Here is a 19056-nt window from a genome sequence, read left to right as displayed (position 1 = left end):
TTCAAATACATAATTATGTATTTTCAGAACTTTACTTTACTTTGAGAACAAATACCTCCTCAAAAAAAAAACAAAAAAAACAATAATAATAATAATAATTTGGGGGTATCTCTCTCTCTCTCTCTCTCTCTCTTTCTCTCTCATCCATGTGGATCGAGTCACGATAGCCCCTTTGACTGTACGGAGGGAGGAGCTCTTGAGAAGTGAAGCTCAAGCACAAGCTCATTCACTGGCAGATCGAGAGGCTGGTGAATTTGTGCCTCCTTCATATCTTCAGTAAGAAACAGCGGGGGTCAGGTGCTCTCCGACGCGACGCGGGCAGCTGAATGTTATTTCAGGACTTTTATTCTCAACCACTGGACTAGCTGAATACGGAAACGAGAAGCTAAAAAAATATGCGGACGCAAAATATCTGAAAATCGCGACTGGACATGTAAATAAATTGAACGATGGAAAGCTGAGAGCAAGTTGGATCTGGACTTGTTCCATGCGTCTTTTTGCGCGGTGGGCTCTTCCGTGCCAAGGAAGCCTTTTGAGAAGTCCAGGCGTCCGGTTTGTGGTGCAAAACCGGGTGGATTTTTTTCGATCCACAAAGCACGAATAACTTGGCCAAGTGGAGCTACAAAGACTCCTGTGCTGCGTAATTTGGGTAAGAGCGGCTTAACAGTGCATCCAAAGTCAAAGTAGTGTGAGTGTGATTATCTTTTAGTGTCGGTGTCAACAAAGCGTTTATGGTAAACTGCGTGGTATCACAACAAATGCGATAGATTTTGTATCGATTAATTATTATTATTATTATTATCATTATCATTATTAGGACATACGTGCTTGCACAATTCCTAGACTGCAAAAAACATATCACTTCTTTAAACAGTTTCTAATGCACCTACTGTTAATATATATATATATATATATATATATATATATATATATATATATATATATATATATATATATATATGAAAGCATTGCAGAAGTACAATAGACATTGCTTATGTAACAGTCTACTGTGATCTTAAGGACACCTTATAAGGTTCATTTTACTTATTAATTTCCTGCAAATTCAATCCATGTAAATGAAACTCAGGTGACTTCATTGTGCCGTCTGCAGCACAGATGCTCTTGCCTTCAAAGTCACATTTACACAAAGGCACACACACACACGCGCGCGCGCACTTACAAGTACTCAGCCAGACATACCTACACACACAGACAACAGTAAGTCTTAATTTAATGTATCAGGAGACAGAGCAGCACACTCTCTAGATGTCCATGAGAGATTGATGATATGCAGTTCACATAAAATATTATGATGTTTAGAGAGGTTTCAAATGGTCTAAACAGATTTATGACTATTATGTGGGTTTGATCAATTATATATATATATATATATATATATATATATATATATATATATATATATATATATATATATATATATATATATATTTCCACTTCAAAATTTTAACTATACTTCAAACATATTTCTTTTTGAGGTCTCAGAGACAAAAGGTATTTAACATGAGTTAAAGTAAAATGAGTGATTTGAAATGTGCAATAGTAATATCAACTGAACATGATAGCAACATCAAACAATTCTAAACCCACTATGACATTCCACAAAGTGTTGGTGAGTTTATTAGCTTCACAGGACTGTGGGCATTTTCTTTTAATTGCCTCTGTTCTTATATATGGGTGTTGTGGCGTCTCCCTGGGGCAAGCACATCAGTTCCTCCATAGTGCCATAGACACAATAAAGGGGCCATCTGTGCTAGCCCACTGATTTGTGCAGGGTAAAATGGAGCGTCACTGATTCGCTCATCCCTTTGCCCCAAGCCCAGTATACACTCTTTATCTTCATCTCTTGATTTCTCATTCCCCTGCGCTGGAAGTTAAGGTCCCCCAGTGGCATGCTGCAGATGCAACCTGCAACAATCTGTTGTAGGTTACTTCCCTTTATTTGGAGCTGTGCACTTACATGCTCGACACAGACACAAACAACACCAGTGTGTCAAAACAAGCTGAAAAGCCTGCATCAGATCTCAATACCAGGCTTGATCTTATTCAAAGTGCTCTGTGTGCATTTTATATAAGCCAGCTTTATTTATTTAGCATTTTATACAATACAAACTTCATTAAATATTAGACAAATTCTGTCACTATCCAGCTCAGTTTGGGTTAGGTATTCAGGTATTGGTATTGAGGTATTGAGTAGGTATTGAGTCCGTTGAAAATTGATTCAGTATGGTTCAGTAAAACGTTGACGATGAAAAATTAATCAATTATGAAACATTTGATTCATTTATAAAGGATGTGATTAATTTATAATTTGTACAGAAGACAATGGCTGTGTCAGAAATTGTGACATCTATACTGTAAAAAATGAAACCTCTCATTTTCCAGTTTACGAAAACCTTTGAGTCTCAAATAACAAAAAAATGCTATTTTCTTGAAACTACACAAAAATCCTTGTCAGACCAACAAAATTACCCCAAATTGTTGCCCCAAGTAGTCAAACAGTTAAATTCAATTCGATTATTGTTTTGCTGTTTGCTGACTTAATTTCAACTTTTTTATTATTGTTTTATCATTATTGTTAGTTATTTGTTGTACTGTGATGTAAAGAGCCTATATTTTTTAACATGTGTTGGTTGTCACCGTTCTTGAGGTTTGTGTGTCTGGTATTGAGGCATAGAGTATCTACAATAAAAGAAAAACAGTTGAAAAGCTGTTAGAAGTGATGATTATTTTAATAAATGATTACATCTCTATAATAACTTCTTTGTGTATCTCATCAGCTGCAGTCCTTCTCATAAGCTTGAGGCGAAACTGAATTCACAGAGCTCAATGATGTGAAGACTCATATGGTTTTCTTGAGATGGTGTGCTATATCATTTTAAGATGTAAACTCCATGTCAGACCCATTTTTTCACTTAATTTGCTTAGTGATCAAATAAATTATATAAAGTTTTGATCAAGCAATGCATCAAATATCTTTTTTTCTTGAATACATGTAATCTAACAACCTGTTAGACAGACTACTTTTTTCTTGAAAAAAAAATATGAATGGTGCTTTTTTTATGCAAAACTCTCCAAATCGTTAAGGTGTTGAGGGTGGTTACTAGTGCTTTGCTATTGTGATTGGTAAGGTGTTTGAGTAGTTGCTTACTGGTTTACTATACTTGAAGTATAAATGGCATGAGTTTTGCTCCAAATTGTAATACTTTGGGTTAAAGGTTTGTTAATATCAGTAACCAAGAGTATGAGCAACAGTGATGCTTGACTTACTGTAGCATGTAGCAATACAATGGGATTACAGAAGCGTGGTATATTAGAATAAACGTCAGGGAAGCGGAAAATCCAATGGAGAGCAGAAAAAGTGTGAACAACTTCCTGTTGTGATGTTGATTTGCAGGAGAGGTGCATATGTTACATGCAGATGTTTGTTTCTGTGAGCATATCTAGTTTCATCCAGTAGATCTTAACTGCTAATTTCTGTGAAATTATTATAGCACATTTGTTCAGCAACACATTTGAAAGAAAGAACATTGCATTACTTCTTCTCCTAGCTGTGATAAATTCATTTATTACACAACTCTGTTGAATACTTGATTCTGATTTGTCAGTCGCGGGTATGTTATCCCTTGATAAGAACCGATAAATGCTGATAACACAGGCACATCCGGGTAACTGAAGCTGACGCCATACTCTTGGTAGGAACAGTTTTTTTCTTGGTGGATGCTTTGCGTTTGTTTAGCTAATAAAATTTTAAAACTTGGTTCAAGATCGTGTACAACTATTTAATTTAGTCATCAAAGTATCGCGGACTTGCTCTCTCATTTCATACAAACACAGCTGATGCCATTTTGCTACAATTGTTTTGTACACTGTAATGGATTATAAGATAACTAACAAACTAGTAAGATTTTAAAACTTATCTTACATCATTTATCACCATAATTATTTATGTGGTGAAATATGGGCTACAACATTATGCAGCCTTCTAAGACAACTTGTTCTTCTCTAAATTCCAAGGCAACATTTCTTGCATCGTAGAGAAAAATATCCAAGAATGCATTGCAAACAAACATGGCATAAGTGAGATTAATTACAATTATAAATATAGCTGCAAGCAGCAATTACGGGGCCAAGCACTCCACTGGCAAATTTAGGAGATTAGCACGGCATGGAACAACACACCAAATGCAAAAATTACCAATTACAGCAATATTAAGATGATTGTAATTGAAATGACTCAAAAATCATAAATATAACAACTAGTAATATCATTAAATGGTTTATCACTTTTTGCCAACAGGTAGAGCTGTTATCAAATGATGTTGGCGTGTTCTGTGACAATGACAATGTTTATATGACAATGGCACACACACAGTTTGAGGTCAATATGCCAAAGCACTGCAGACATACAGGCTGAAGTGTCATTTTTGCATCATGCCTCAAATTTGTTGCGGTGGTATGCAAAAACGGTTTTATGCATTGTTTCAAAATCCATAACATTTTGTCAGCACAATTTAAAGATCATCTGATTAAATTTTGGTGAAAATCGGATCAACGGCTGATGAGGAGTTCGAAAAAGTAGGTTAACAACACATAGTACAGACCAAAAGTTTGGACACACCTTCTCAAAGAATTTTCTTTATTTTCATGACTATGAAAATTGTAGAGTCACACTGAAGGCATCAAGGGCTATTTGACCAAGAAGGAGAGTGATGGGGTGCTGCGCCAGATGACCTGGCCTCCACAGTCACCGGACCTGAACCCAATCAAGGTGGTTTAGGGGTGAGCTGGACCGCAGACTGAAGGCAAAAGGGCCAACAAGTGCTAAGCATCACTCGGGGAACTCCTTCAAGACTGTTGGAAGACCATTTCAGATGACTACCTCTTGAAGCTCATCAAGAGAATGCCAAGAGTGTGCAAAGCAGTAACTAACCAAAGCAAAAGGTGGCTACTTTGAAGAACCTAGAATATGACATATTTTCAGTTTTTTCACACTTTTTTGTTATGTATATAATTCCATATATAATTCCACATGTGTTAATTCATAGTTTTGATGCCTTCAGTGTGAATCTACAATTTTCATAGTCATGAAAACAAAGAAAACTCTTTGAATGAGAAAGTGTGTCCAAACTTTTGGTCTGTACTGTAAATCAAAATGGCAGACAGGAAGTTCAGCTTACTCTGGCATATTTGGTATCTATGTTGTCAGCATAAGACAGGGAATATTTTGAGACCAGTTTCATTGCAATAGCCTGATGCAATTAAAAGTTATTAGCATTTATATAAGTGTAATTATTAATGGTTAATGATTGGTTTATTACTCTTGACCAATAGGTGGCGTTGTTACAAAATTGATGTAGCATGGTCAGTGTGATGTGACGATGACACATACAAAGCTTGGTGCAAATATGTCAAAGCTTTGCAGAGATACAGCCTAACATGCATTTTGGCACCCTTCCAGCAAATTCGTTGATGCACTAAATGAGAACCGTTTCGTATATCGACACGAAATCCATAACTTTTTGCCAGCATCGTCTGAAGATGATCCACGTCAACGGTCTAGGATGAGTTCGAAAAAGTAGGTTTTCAACATTAATCAAAATGGCCAACAGGAAGTATGGCCAATTTTCGCATAATGGGTATTGATACTCTCGGCATGACCCATAGAATTTAGGGAGACCATTTTCATTTCAATTGTCTAATTTATTCAAAAGTTATTAGCATTTTTGTGATAATTCATTATAACTCTTGACCACAAGGTGGCGCTGCCAACAAACGTTTTGGGTACCTTCAGGGGATGGAGACGAAGATTTGTGTAATTATTTTCGTAACGATATGATAATGCATTTTTTTTTGAAAACATAATTCAAAATGGCCAACGCCTAAAAATTCAATATCACTCGACTCGACATGACTCGCTGAATCTAAAGAGACCAGTTGTGTGATTTTTGGCCAAACCATTCAGAAGTTATAAGCCAAAATATGCATTTTTCATATCTCCTGACCACTAGGTGGCGCTGAGTCGAAACACTGCAGGTAGTCTCAGGTCCTGCTTATTATAACACACACCAAGTTTGGTATCAATATGCCAAACCGTTGCCGAGATATATCCTCACGTGCATTTTTGTGTGCTTTTTGTCAAATTTGTTCACGTGTCATTCGAGAACGGTTAGACGAATAAACTTGAATTCCATAACTTTTTGCCAGCATGGTCTGAAGATGATCTGGGCCAATTTTCATGAAAATCGGACTAACCGTCTAGGACGAGTTCGAAAAAGTAGGTTTTTCAAAAAAATTTAAATAGCGAAAAAACTAAACCTTGCGATTTTTTTAATTTTGGGGATCATTCAACTTGGCTTGAGCCAAGGATTCAGAGGAAAAAATGATATTCATTTTCTGGCTTACAGTTCAAAAGTTATTAGCATACAAATACTGAAAGTTTGGACAAGTGGTGGCGCTAGAGAGTTGCAGTTAGAGACTTCAAATTTACTATAGTTAATGTTGTGACTGTCCTCTATCAGTGTGCCAAATAATACAACTTTCCCGCAATCGGTTCTATGGGCTGCCATAGACTTGCGGCGGAAGCGGAAGAATAATAATAATAAGAAACCTAACGGATACAATAGGTGCCCACGCACCTTCGGTGCTTGGCCCCTAAATACACCAAGATGGTTAAATGTTCTGCCGCCTGAGTGTCCTGATTTTAAAATGCTTTCATAATGGCAGCTCACTAGACCTAAATTATTCTACCTGGAATGAGGTTGCTACCCTAACTGCATTGTCTTGTAAAAATGTCAAGTTTGTCATGTTCTAAGTCGGAGGACTGAATCTGTTTGACACCAGCTCCACGGAAGACATGAAAGGTAAGACAAACTTGCAAAAGACTAGGAAAATTAAAATTGTACCTGTCCTTTAAATAGCACATGGTAAGCAGATTATGCAAATGGCTTTGTGGTTGGTTTAAGCAGTTGAATTGCTCCTGTGTGACAGGACCACAGTCACTGATTGCCATGCTTCATTGGCCAAACTTTTTCTGGTGGTGTTTCATTACTGATCAGATAAATAATGAATGACCAACCCTTAGAATTGTGTCCGAGACAACAGCAATTCTCTCAGCCTACTCAAGCAAGACAATGCCTGCTGTCGACAAACAATGCCTCTCTGGATCAAATATAATTTCCCTTTTAAAAAGTTTAGCATCAGGAGATTCTAATAAGATGCAAATGAGCTCCAAAAATAATTAAATTAAATTAAATTAAATTAAATTAAATTAAATTAAATTAAATTAAATTAAATTAAATTAAATCAAATTAAATTAAATTAAATTAAATTAAATTAAATTAAATTAAATTAAATTAAATTAAATATATATAAAAATATAAAAAATAAGTTGTAGTGTAGATTCATTCTCTTTGGCAGTTGGTTTAAAAGATGTGCATGTTGCTGTAGGCTTACAAGCAATTTAAATTCAGCATTGCAGAGTAAACCGCACAAATGGGGCCATACAAAAATGTATTGTCTCAAAACAAAAGACACTGAATTGTGATGCCAAGATAAGATAGTGGAAGCGAGAAGCGCACACTGTATATCCTCTGTTATGGATATATGAAGCTCTCTCTGAAGCCATAAACAGGTTCGCTAAACTCATAAAAATAGCATTGATTGTTATTTTTCTTTGCTTTAATTTATTTTGTGGATTATTCTGTTATGAAAATGTGATTGTATACATTATACTTTAAAATGTCATATTTAATTCAATGTTTCTAGCCATTTCTTTGTAATTAATAAGAAACAATTATAGCGATCAAAAATGAAAATAGGCCCAAATTTTTTATTTGTATTTTTCGGTGTAGTTCAGTCACCTGCTTAAAAACATGAAAAAAAAAAAAAACAGCAAAATAACAAATTAAATCCCTTTAATATCTCATCAATAGATGATTGTAACATAAGATCTGTCCATATGATCTATAATCATCTTGCTATTCCAACAAGAAATCTGAATCCTCAGAATATAATTAAATTAAACAAAAATGCAAGAATTAGGTTGGCTGTAGAGATATCACTTGATTATCATACAATTAAACTACATTAAAAACAAATTAATGTATTTGCTGAGGTTACGTTAATCTATTCTATTCTATTGAAAAAGAACAATCATAATCCTAAAATCAAAAGCGATCTTAAGGGTGCCATAAATTGTGCTCAGGTTTGACAAAATGCCGATTATATATATATATATATATATATATATATATATATATATATATATATATATATATATATATATATATATATATATACAGTACAGACACACCTTCTCATTCAAAGAGTTTTCTTTATTTTCATGACTATGAAAATTGTAGATTCACACTGAAGGCATCAAAACTATGAATTAACACATGTGGAATTATATATGGAATTATATACATAACAAAAAAGTGTGAAACAACTGAAAATATTTCATATTCTAGGTTCTTCAAAGTAGCCTTCTTTTGCTTTGATTACTTCTTTGCACACTCTTGGCATTCTCTTGATGAGCTTCAAGAGGTAGTCACCTGAAATGGTCTTCCAACAGTCTTGAAGGAGTTCCCCGAGAGATGCTTAGCACTTGTTGGCCCTTTTGCCTTCTGTCTGCGGTCCAGCTCACCCCTAAACCAACTCGACTGGGTTCAGGTCCGGTGACTGTGGAGGCCAGGTCATCTGGCGCAGCACCCCATCACTCTCCTTCTTGGTCAAATAGCCCTTGATGCCTTCAGTGTGACTCTACATTTTTCATAGTCATGAAAATAAAGAAAACTCTTTGAATGAGAAGGTGTGTCCAAACTTTTGGTCTGTACTGTATATATATATATATATATATATATATATATATATATATATATATATATATATAAAATAGTGTATCCACATTCATTTTACATTTCTATAATGATTCTGTACTCAACCGTTGTCTCAGTTGTTTTCATTTGCCAAATGAAAGAGAAATTTAATTTCAGACTGTACTGACTGTTCAAACTGAGCAATCAGAGCATGATGTTGAGATTTCTTCTACTAGTGGATTTGAGATTATAAAGTATTTTTTTCTCAGGATAGAATTCTTAAGCATCTCCATTTGTTCTAAATTTAATCTCCTCACTCTTCAGCAGGAGAAACAATTGAAAGCTCAAAAATATCTCATTCGGCCTACGCTTTGGGTAACCTTGTGAGAGAAAGATTTGCCAATTTGTTGTATCAGGACGGATGTTCCCATTCAGGGTGGGTGTAAACCTGAGGGATGAGGATGCACAAGTTGAGGTGTATGTGTAGGTAGATATATAGGTAGATATTTAAGTAGATGGATATTAGGGCTAGCTTAAATGCACGGGAGCGCAATATGTAGGCTTCACTGGCTTCTAATGGACCACAAATTTTCTCTTCACTGTCAGCCACACACTGCTTGCTAAATATAGGAATGGGACCACTTTTTTTTCCTTTATTTGTGCTGTCATCTAGCATGACACGCAAACATTCATATTCTCTGCAGTTTTTGTAAACGTTTAATCTTATTTTGTTTATGCCCCAGCCCCTTTCCACTGCCATTCTACCTGCATCCTCGAGAGACTACGTAAACCATCGTTATTGTCTTCGCATGCTGTGTTTGCTCATAGCTGTCAGCGCATGCAGCCTGTTGGTGTCATGTGTCATTCCTCACTCTGGAGTATTTTGTTTTTGTTTCAGTTAATTTGCATGGAACTGTGTTATGTCATTTTAAATGACATTATAACAAAGAATAATGTGTGGTTATTTTCCTTCAGTAGAACTGTGTGAGGAAGACATTGCTCGTTCAGAGCTCCAGGGATTTATTTTTCATTTAAATATCAACTTTGTCCAATATGTTTCTCAAATTGCAAAGTTCCTTGAAAAAAAAAAAAACACAAACAATAAATTAATTAATTAATTAATAATTAAAATAAATTATTGACATAAAACATATAGAATACAGTTATTGAAGAGTATAGATTTATAATATTAACTTGGAAAGTGCCTTTACTGTGGAACAAAAAAAATAGTTGTTTGATCTAAACTATTAGACATATAAACTGTTTCCTGATTAGAATGTAATTATCTCAGTAATTTGAGATACTTAATTATTTCCCTAAGTATGTAATGTGATATAATCATTGCTATTATCATCATCATCATCAATGACACAACCAAATTATTCATTTAGGACTATTACTGTGTTAGTTAGTTAGTTATAAGTGCTCCGGTGTTCCACTCACTGCTTTTTTACAATAATAAAATGCAATATGTTACTAACACACTTTAATAGCTTTAATATTTTTGTAAACTTGTGAATATCTGTATTTATGCACATATTTTCATTTATTTATTTTTTTTCTTCAGATCATAGGCTCTTTATTTCATTAGTTTCATCTCTGTGAACTTGCAATTATTCCCATAATTCAGTTTTCTGCTTATAGTTATTTAATGAGTTTGCTAACTGCACTTAGTAATTAACTTTCCTTCTCTTCCCTTTGTTGTCTTTTTAGGTAAAAGGATGAAGAAAAACATGCTGGCCCGGATCGTTTTCATTTGCTCCTTCTTTGCTGGTGCTAGTTTTCATGATAATGAACCCAAGGCATTGTACGATGGAGCTTGCAAATCTTTGTGCACCTGTGAAGAGAAAGATGGACAATTGTACATGAACTGTGAAGACAGAAACATAAGCAAACTCTCAGATGTGAAAGTACCGTTAGATAAACCTTTCCATTTAAATCTATACAAAAATGACTTAGTGGAGTTACTTGCAGAAGAAATAGATGCTTTCAAGAATGCCGTCACCTTACATCTTGGTGCAAACAGCATACAGGAGCTTGAACCTGGAGTGTTCAGTGCACTGGGATACCTGAGAAAGCTCCACATAAACAGCAATTTCCTGGTCATGCTCAAGGAGGACACATTTCACGGCTTGGTAAATTTGGAATACCTTCAGGCTGACACCAACTTTATCCGGGTTGTGGAGCCTGGGGCGTTCAGCAAGCTTGTCCGTCTTAAAGTTTTGATCCTCAATGACAACTCCATCGAGTACCTTCCAAGCAACATTTTCCGCTTTGTTCCTCTGACACATTTGGATCTGCGTGGGAACAAACTGCAGTCTCTGCCATATGTGGGTTTCCTGGAGCATATTGGTCGTATCATGGAGCTCCTGTTGGAGGACAATGACTGGGTCTGCAATTGTGAAATCTTGCATTTGAAGGTCTGGATTGAGAACATGCGAGCACAGTCATCCATTGGCGAGGTGGTATGCAGCAGACCTAAAGCTCTGAAGGGCACCTCTTTGACCAGGGTCAAAAAGGATTTACTTTGCCCCTCCCATGTTGACATCAACCTCGAAGAGCCATCAAAATCTCTAGACTTGGTTGTCACCCCATCCACCAAGGTTGTTCAGATACCAAATGTCAACGATGGCACAAAGATACCCACACTTGCAAATGGCCTAGGTACATTTTGCATGCCAATGTGCTCTTGTCCACCCCAAAGTATGGGGTTTTTAATGCACTGTGAGGACCGAGACATTCAGAGGTTATCTGATATAGGCATTCTTGAACAAAGCCCAAACATGCTGATTTTGACAGGGAATATGATACAGCGACTATATAAATATGATTTTGTGACGTATGACAAATTGGAATTGCTCAATTTAGCAAACAACCACATAGACTACATTGACAATGAAACCTTTCTGAGTTTGAGCAATTTGAAAAAGTTGTACCTGAATGGAAATAGGATAGAGAAAATCTCGGTAACAATGTTTCTTGGCCTTCACAACTTGGAATACTTGTACTTGGAGTATAATGTCATCAGAGTGATTGAGGCTGGATCGTTCAACCCTTTGACAAATCTAAAGCTCCTGTTGCTAAACAACAATCTACTCAACACTCTCCCAGCACAAATATTTCGTAATGTGCCCTTGGTGACATTGAACCTAAGGAAAAATGTCTTTATGCACTTACCGGTGAGTAATGTGTTGGACCAGCTCAATTATTTGGAGCATATTTATCTTGAGGACAATCCCTGGGACTGCACTTGTGATTTGGTCAGCCTCAAACAGTGGGTAGAAAAGCTAAGTAAGGAGACCGTGGTGGGTACCATTTTATGCCACACTCCTCAAAAACTGTCTACTGCTGAGGTTAGAAACCTGAGGCATGATGTTCTCTGTCCTGGCTTGGTCACGTATAAGTCCCTAACTGGAGACACCAAGGACAGTAGTGCAGTCACGATTGCGCCAGAGGGCAACACCACCAGCTTCTTCCGGTTTCTGACAGATGCAGTGCCACTATCGGTACTCATCCTCTGCCTTCTCATCCTCTTTCTGATCTTCATTTTCTGCACTGCAGGGATCATAGTGTTTGTGCTACACCGTCGACAGAAACAGGCCAAGAAGAAACAAGCCGAGGAGCAACCTCGTGAGAGCAGTCCCATCCACCTGCACTATAGTATGTATGGGCAGAAGACCACCCACCATGTAACTGAAAGTCAAGGGCCCGGCATGTACGGCGAACCTTCCCGTAGCCCAATCCTTCAGGTCTGCAGGAACCCTAGTTACTGCTCTCAGCACAAACAATATGAGTTAGATGAGTACGATAGCGAGAAACCTAAGCATATCTGCCACAGCATTCTTGATAAGGAGAGTGAATCCCTACTTACAGGACCCAATGTGAAGTTTAGGGCTATCACCGAGTACCCCACTGAGTTTGTGAGTTTGGGAGATGCAAGCTCTTTGTACAAGAACATCTTAGAAAGGGAACGAGAACTCCAACAGCTCAGCCTCACTGAATATCTCAGGAAAAACATATCACAGCTACAACCGGCTGTGGACATGCAAGTCCCCAACCGCCACAAAGAGCTGAAACTATTGGAGACTCTTGTTTATAGGCCACGGAAGGTCATGGTGGAACAAACTAAAAATGAGTACTTTGAACTCAAAGCCAACTTACATGCCGAACCAGACTATTTAGAAGTCTTAGAGCACCAAACAACTTTCAACTGAGATAAGTTCACTGTATGCTGTGATTTGACAAATGATACCCCAAGTGCCTTCTGACAGTTGATTCTGAGTTCTGATTTAGCCTGAGAGATATAATGCAACAATGTCAGAGTAGAGGCAATTCTCACAATACAATCATTTGATTGCAGACAAATTTCAGGTGGACCTTTAGCATTAACATGATATTGGACATTGCAGATGATGGATTATACATTCTAACAAAATTACAGTCACACAGAAACATTTGCAAAGTGTTGTCTTTGGACAAGATTGGCATTGAAACCACAACATTTTTTGTGCATTGTGGTTAATGCATTTTCTGTATGTTTGGTAGGGAAGAATAGCATAAGAGTCACTTCACATTTATATCAGTGTAACTCTTATTATGTACGTGAAAGATCTTCAAGCACTGTTTTATTGTAGCAATGGAAGAAAACATGTTTTCCTTCTTTTTTTCTTCTGTCATACAGAACATTTCTGATTAGTTAAAACATTATCAGATTTTTCTAAGTTTTGAATTAAACATTCCCAACACAGTATTTGTTCATTAAATATTAAATAATGGTTGTATTTGGACCTCAAGATGCCATGAAATTTACATTTATTAATAACTAAGGCATCAACAAGAGTGTGTAGCCTGCCAAATGGCTGTTTTGACCCTGAGGTCAGACGTTATGATTGGGCTTATTTATTGTGCCTGAAATTGGCCTCTCACCTGGAATTCTCAACACTCCTGGAGAATTTATTCAGAAATCATGTCATACAGACCCATTTGCTGATTACCTCCAATGTTTCTGAAATGGTCAAAAACTCTGCTGGGCATCCTTGGAGAAAATGAAAATAATTGCACTACTTAAAATAGAATTTAAAGGTGGTTGATGACAATCACGTTGTGGGGCCGCACAGTCTATGCCATTTTTCTCATAGGAAAATCAAGTAGTGTAGCTTTTTGTTTTGTATAATGATGTTGTTTAAAGTTCCTTTTGAAAACATATATCATATTCGACTACTTTCTTTCAGCATGGCAATTATGCAGGGTGTTATATCTTCATTATCTGTCTGGAGAAGAAAATAAAATATATATCTATATACTGTATGTATATGCATAGAGAGAATATGCACACAAATTGTGTTAAGCCTTGAAATGTTTTACTGTATGGAAGAGCACAATAGCTTTATTTTGTACTAGTGTGGATGAGAGTTATTTATTATGTATATTTGTACATAATTTAACATTTATACAGTATATGTCTGTGTGCCTTTAATGTGGTACCAATTAAGCTGTAAATAAAAAAGTAAACAAAATAAATATTGCACTGTAATATTATTGGCAGTAACATGCATAGCACTTGGTAAGAATTAATTAAATTACATGTATAGTTTTAATGTCAAATAAAATTCTACTTCGTAGAAGCTAGTCAAATTAGACAAGTGACAACATGGAGAAACTGCTTGACATGTCCTCATCTTCAAACCAAGAGCAAATATACACAAAGTAAATAAATACATACAATTTCATAACTCCCAATGTGTGAATATAAGTTCCGAAAGCAAGAAAGAAAGAAAGTAGTTTAGAGCATTTTTTTTATATAAGCACCAGTTACGCTGTGATACAAAAGAGGACCACATGGAGATGCCAAAAGACCACTAAACTTGCTGCCTTAATCTGACTACATGCTACTATAGGGATTCATTCAGAATAACTGAACCACTGACCAGCCCATAATCTAAAACACCTTCAGCCGGCATTCATTATATACTGAAACGTATAATTTGCTGTCATGCTTTTCTCTGCCATGATAAAATTGTCCTTATTTTCTCTGCATTAACACTGTTTTGAACTTGTTATTACTTATTACTAATGCATTCCTGGAATATTGAACTTTCCAGAAGTTTACCAGTTTCAAATGACCTCCTGGGTAGTGTTCTTTATAGTGTAATTTCTAATCACCCAGACAGTGATGCTTTTGACTCAGTACCGGCAACATGTCAGAAGTGCCGGTACGCTACATACTAAAATAATGAACTGTGTACCTCATTAAACATTGGTTACAGTACACCACTGTTCTATGATTTATCATTTTCTGGTTTGTGAACAGTAACAACAAGAACTTTTATCAGAATAAACATGTAAAATATGTTTTAAAAATTTTATTTTCATATAAAAAAAATAGCATCAAGATGATTTTACCCTAATAACACTGAAACATTTAAATCACACTCAGCCATCCTGTAAAAGTGGCTCGTGTCAACACTGTGTGAAAATGTATGTAAGGTATACTGTCCATGTCCAGAAAGGTAATAAAAACATCATCAAAGTAGTCCATGTGACGTGTTCAGACGAAAAACGAATAATTATATTTTTAAAAGTACTATAAAATTAATTACTATAATAGTAATAAATGAATATGGCATCATATAAATGGAAGTTATTTAAAAAATACTAATGCTATTCAGCAAATGGTCAATAATTATTTACATCTGCTTTGCTCTATGGAACTTTAAATAAGAATAATTTGATTTGTATACATGTTTAATGATCTTAAAATAATTAAAACAATACATAATTAGGTACTATAAAGGTACTATAAAAATTAATTACTGAAGGAACATGGCATCCAATAAATGGAAATTATTTTAAAATGATGATGATTATTATAATATTGAAGATAATAATGATAATCTGCTAATAAGCATCTCATTTTTTAATATGAATTTTTAATATTGACAAAAATTCTTATAAAAATGTAATGTTTTAAAGTAAAATAAATTAATAAGGTACAATTAATGAATTGCAAAGTGAACATAAATAAAAAATAAACAAAAAATAAAATACATAAAATTATTGAATAATATTGCTCTAAGGTGAATTAATTAAGCACTAGTAAAATATCTACTCTTTGTAATCATCTGTTACTATGAGTCCAGATTATTCCAGATTAATTTTCTTAAAACATGAATACCAGTGCTTCATGTGTAGTTTCACTGAATTAACAATCCCACAGAAGGCTAGTTTGCTTGTAGGCATACAGAGTGTAGTGACCCATATAACTGTAGCCCACATTTGACTCCCTCATAATGAACACTTGTCATTCAAATATCTGTCCGAGGAAGCTTGGTGTATCAAGTCATCAGACATTTTATTTCTTGCCAACACATCACTTCTGCTCTTCCTCTCTATAACTCCATTCAGAGGTTGAGTCACGCAATGCCATGTTGCGGTTCTGTGCATACTTTGAGCTTATATGAGAATCTAGGCATCTTTTGGCAAGAACTGTCATACGCGGCTGTGTGGCAGTGTAAAGAACAAGCCTTGAAGTCTGTTTTCCATCCCACTGGTGATAAATTGGTGTCCAATGGGTTCATCTCCTGAGGCAATCTACAAAAAAGAAGACGGAAGAAAAAGAACAAAACAACTGTTTCTTGCAACATGGTGGGTCTTCTGTCAGATGTCTGTGGGACTTTGATGTTTAGAAATACACTACGCATAACTCACTGTAACGTACTGTAATTTGTTTACGTTAATTTGTTTTCTCGAGGACAAGTAACAGGAACGAATCCAGTTGTCAATGGAAATCAACAAATTGGTGAGTAAATTTATCCGTTTATCTGTGGATGGAGAGGATTTTAAGATGAGGTAGAATCTGCTATTTTTAGAGGATTTTTAGATGAGGTAGAATCTGCTATTTTTGACCCAGATCATTTGCTGGGTTCTATGGCTGCAATTCACTGTGCTTTTCAACAACTGGCAACCTGGGCTGTTGAAATACTATTTGGTATACTGGCAATGGGCAGAGTCACACAGACCAAAACAAAACAAATACATTCTTACACAGAACACACATTTCAAAGTCACATAACTTGCTTTAGCACTGTTTTTTTTTTTTTTTTTTTGGAAACAGATATGTGAATTTAGCATGTTTATGAAATATCTGAAAACATATTATGGTATTTCTGGTCAAAAAATGCATATAGGTGCTTGCCAGGTTGTTGCTGTATGGTTGCTAAGGTTTTTAACACATTGTCAAGGGAACTCCATACTGCATGCACATTGGGGAATGCCATCAGCATGAAGTGATGTCTGAAGCACATGTGAAAACTCCAAAACATTGGCCTTCACAGCCCGTGACCTGATTAACGGAGCACTCGGAAGTATAAAACCCTGTTCACAGTACAAGCGACACACACCTACAAAGTGGCATGATCCCATTCATTTCATTGGAGCACTGGCGATATCTGGCAACATGAGCGACAGTGACCACTGGCGACCAATGGAGCGTGTCCAGGCTCATAGCTCCCTCGTATCCACCATGGTCTGTTATCCCACCAGCTACACCGGGCTCCCTCGTCCCTCCGGCTCTGCCTTGGTCATTTTTCAAACATCTGCTGCCTCTGGACTCCACTACTCTGGCTTTGCCTCATCATTCTGTCCCTCTGGCTCTATCAGGCTCCTCCTTCCCTTTTTATTTCCTGCCCCATGCCCGCCTTCTGAACCCCCACCCTCCCTCCTCTGGACTTTTTGTACTTGAGGGGGTGAACTGTTATGGTTATGATCTGTTCTGGTTTAGTTTTCTGTGATTACCTTTCTCCTGCCTTGTTTCTATGTTTTTTTTTTTTTATTATTATTATTATTTAATTTGCTCTTAGTCATTATTAGTCTTCTTTCTGTTCAGTATTTTGTCGGTTATTGTTTCATGAAATGCCCTCTGAAAGAAAAGGTACGATTTCAGTCTAGATTTAATAATCATATAATTATTTAATCTATTAGCAATACATTTTGAAAATATTTTATAATCCATACAAATTAAATTATACCCCCCATTTTTTAATATAAATGTGAAAGTGCACTATTAAAACTTGTTTTTTTTTTATTTTTATAATTCATGGACGCTTTGGAATACAGACCTAAGGTTGGGCCTAAAGGACAGTTTTCAATTTAAATCCATTCCTCGCCATCATTTTCTCCTCTATGTCAGAATCTCATTCTCCAAGTCCTGTATCCTGATCTTTAATATTCAAATGTTTTTGCTGACAGAAAACTCTAATTTGCACTTTCCCAATGTCCCACCACTGTTTAATATAACAGTAATTAATTTTTGCATTCGCAATATTTCCCAAAACAATAAAAAAAGGCTCACAAAAAAAGTATAGGTAGTTTATTAAAATACCAATTCAAACTTTTTTTCAAAATGACAAAATCCATTATTATTTTGTGATCTGAAATGATATTTGGAACAATGTTAACATTACCCACACTGTTTCTTGAATCACAATAAATAATAAATATAATAAACGATCCAATCTAGCAGCATGAACTCTACCATCTGTAACCTTTACTCAAGTGTATTGTTTATGAAATGTTTTATATATATATATATATATATATATTCTCCAAATATCTTCAAGATTTAAAATTGTAATCATATTAGAAAATACACGTGCTGAATTATGGTGAGGTTTTTCAGCATTTCTATCTATGTTAAAATTAAAAGTGCAATTCCAGTCTCGTGTCATTATAATTACATCTCCTAAATTAAGACTTTTTAAAACACAACCTAATTTCTCAAATAAAAGAACCCTTTTCTGTTCCCCCATTAGGAGCATACATATTAACAAAAAATCTAATTAAAATTATATATTTCAATTCTTACTAAAAGTAAGCTTCCAAGCTCTACATCATAACTAGATACATTTTTTACTTTCAAAGTTGAATTAAATAGAATGCACTAACATTAGAGCCATGACTTAAAACGTTTCTCCCTTACACCATAAACCCCATTCAGACTCATTAATCATATTACTATGGGCTTCTTGAAGAAAAACTACTGCAGCATTCTTAATATTAAAGTATTCCGAAACTAAAGCCTGCTTTTTCCTATCCCTCAAACCATTTAAATTTAGAGAACCTATTTTAAGACACTCAATGAAAAAGAAAAGCAGGAAAATAGAAAAAAAGATACACAGAATCATAAATAAAGCCATAATTTCTACTTTACCTCCAATTCTTC

The 19056-nt window shown here is 35.6% G+C and overlaps 1 protein-coding gene across 1 annotated transcript; it reads left to right on the top strand.

Moving 5' to 3' along the window:
* Nucleotides 1–225: 225 nt before the first annotated feature.
* LOC132142390 (SLIT and NTRK-like protein 6) lies at nt 226–13496 on the top strand. The gene is made up of 2 exons (XM_059552205.1): nt 226–649; nt 10551–13496. The coding sequence occupies exon 2, from the start codon at nt 10559–10561 to the stop codon at nt 13049–13051; it is 2493 nt and encodes an 830-aa protein (XP_059408188.1). The 5' UTR covers nt 226–649; nt 10551–10558; the 3' UTR covers nt 13052–13496.
* Nucleotides 13497–19056: the final 5560 nt, after the last annotated feature.

Source organism: Carassius carassius, chromosome 6 (assembly GCF_963082965.1).
Source record: "Carassius carassius chromosome 6, fCarCar2.1, whole genome shotgun sequence".
NCBI classification, from domain to species: Eukaryota; Metazoa; Chordata; class Actinopteri; order Cypriniformes; family Cyprinidae; genus Carassius; species Carassius carassius.
Note: the sequence above shows the minus strand (reverse complement) of the source record. Positions and strands in the feature narration are given on the sequence as shown.

Bases quoted from the DNA above. Each gene is read 5' to 3' on its own strand.
- LOC132142390 (XM_059552205.1), top strand. From the start codon at position 10,559: ATGAAGAAAAACATGCTGGCCCGGATCGTTTTCATTTGCTCCTTCTTT.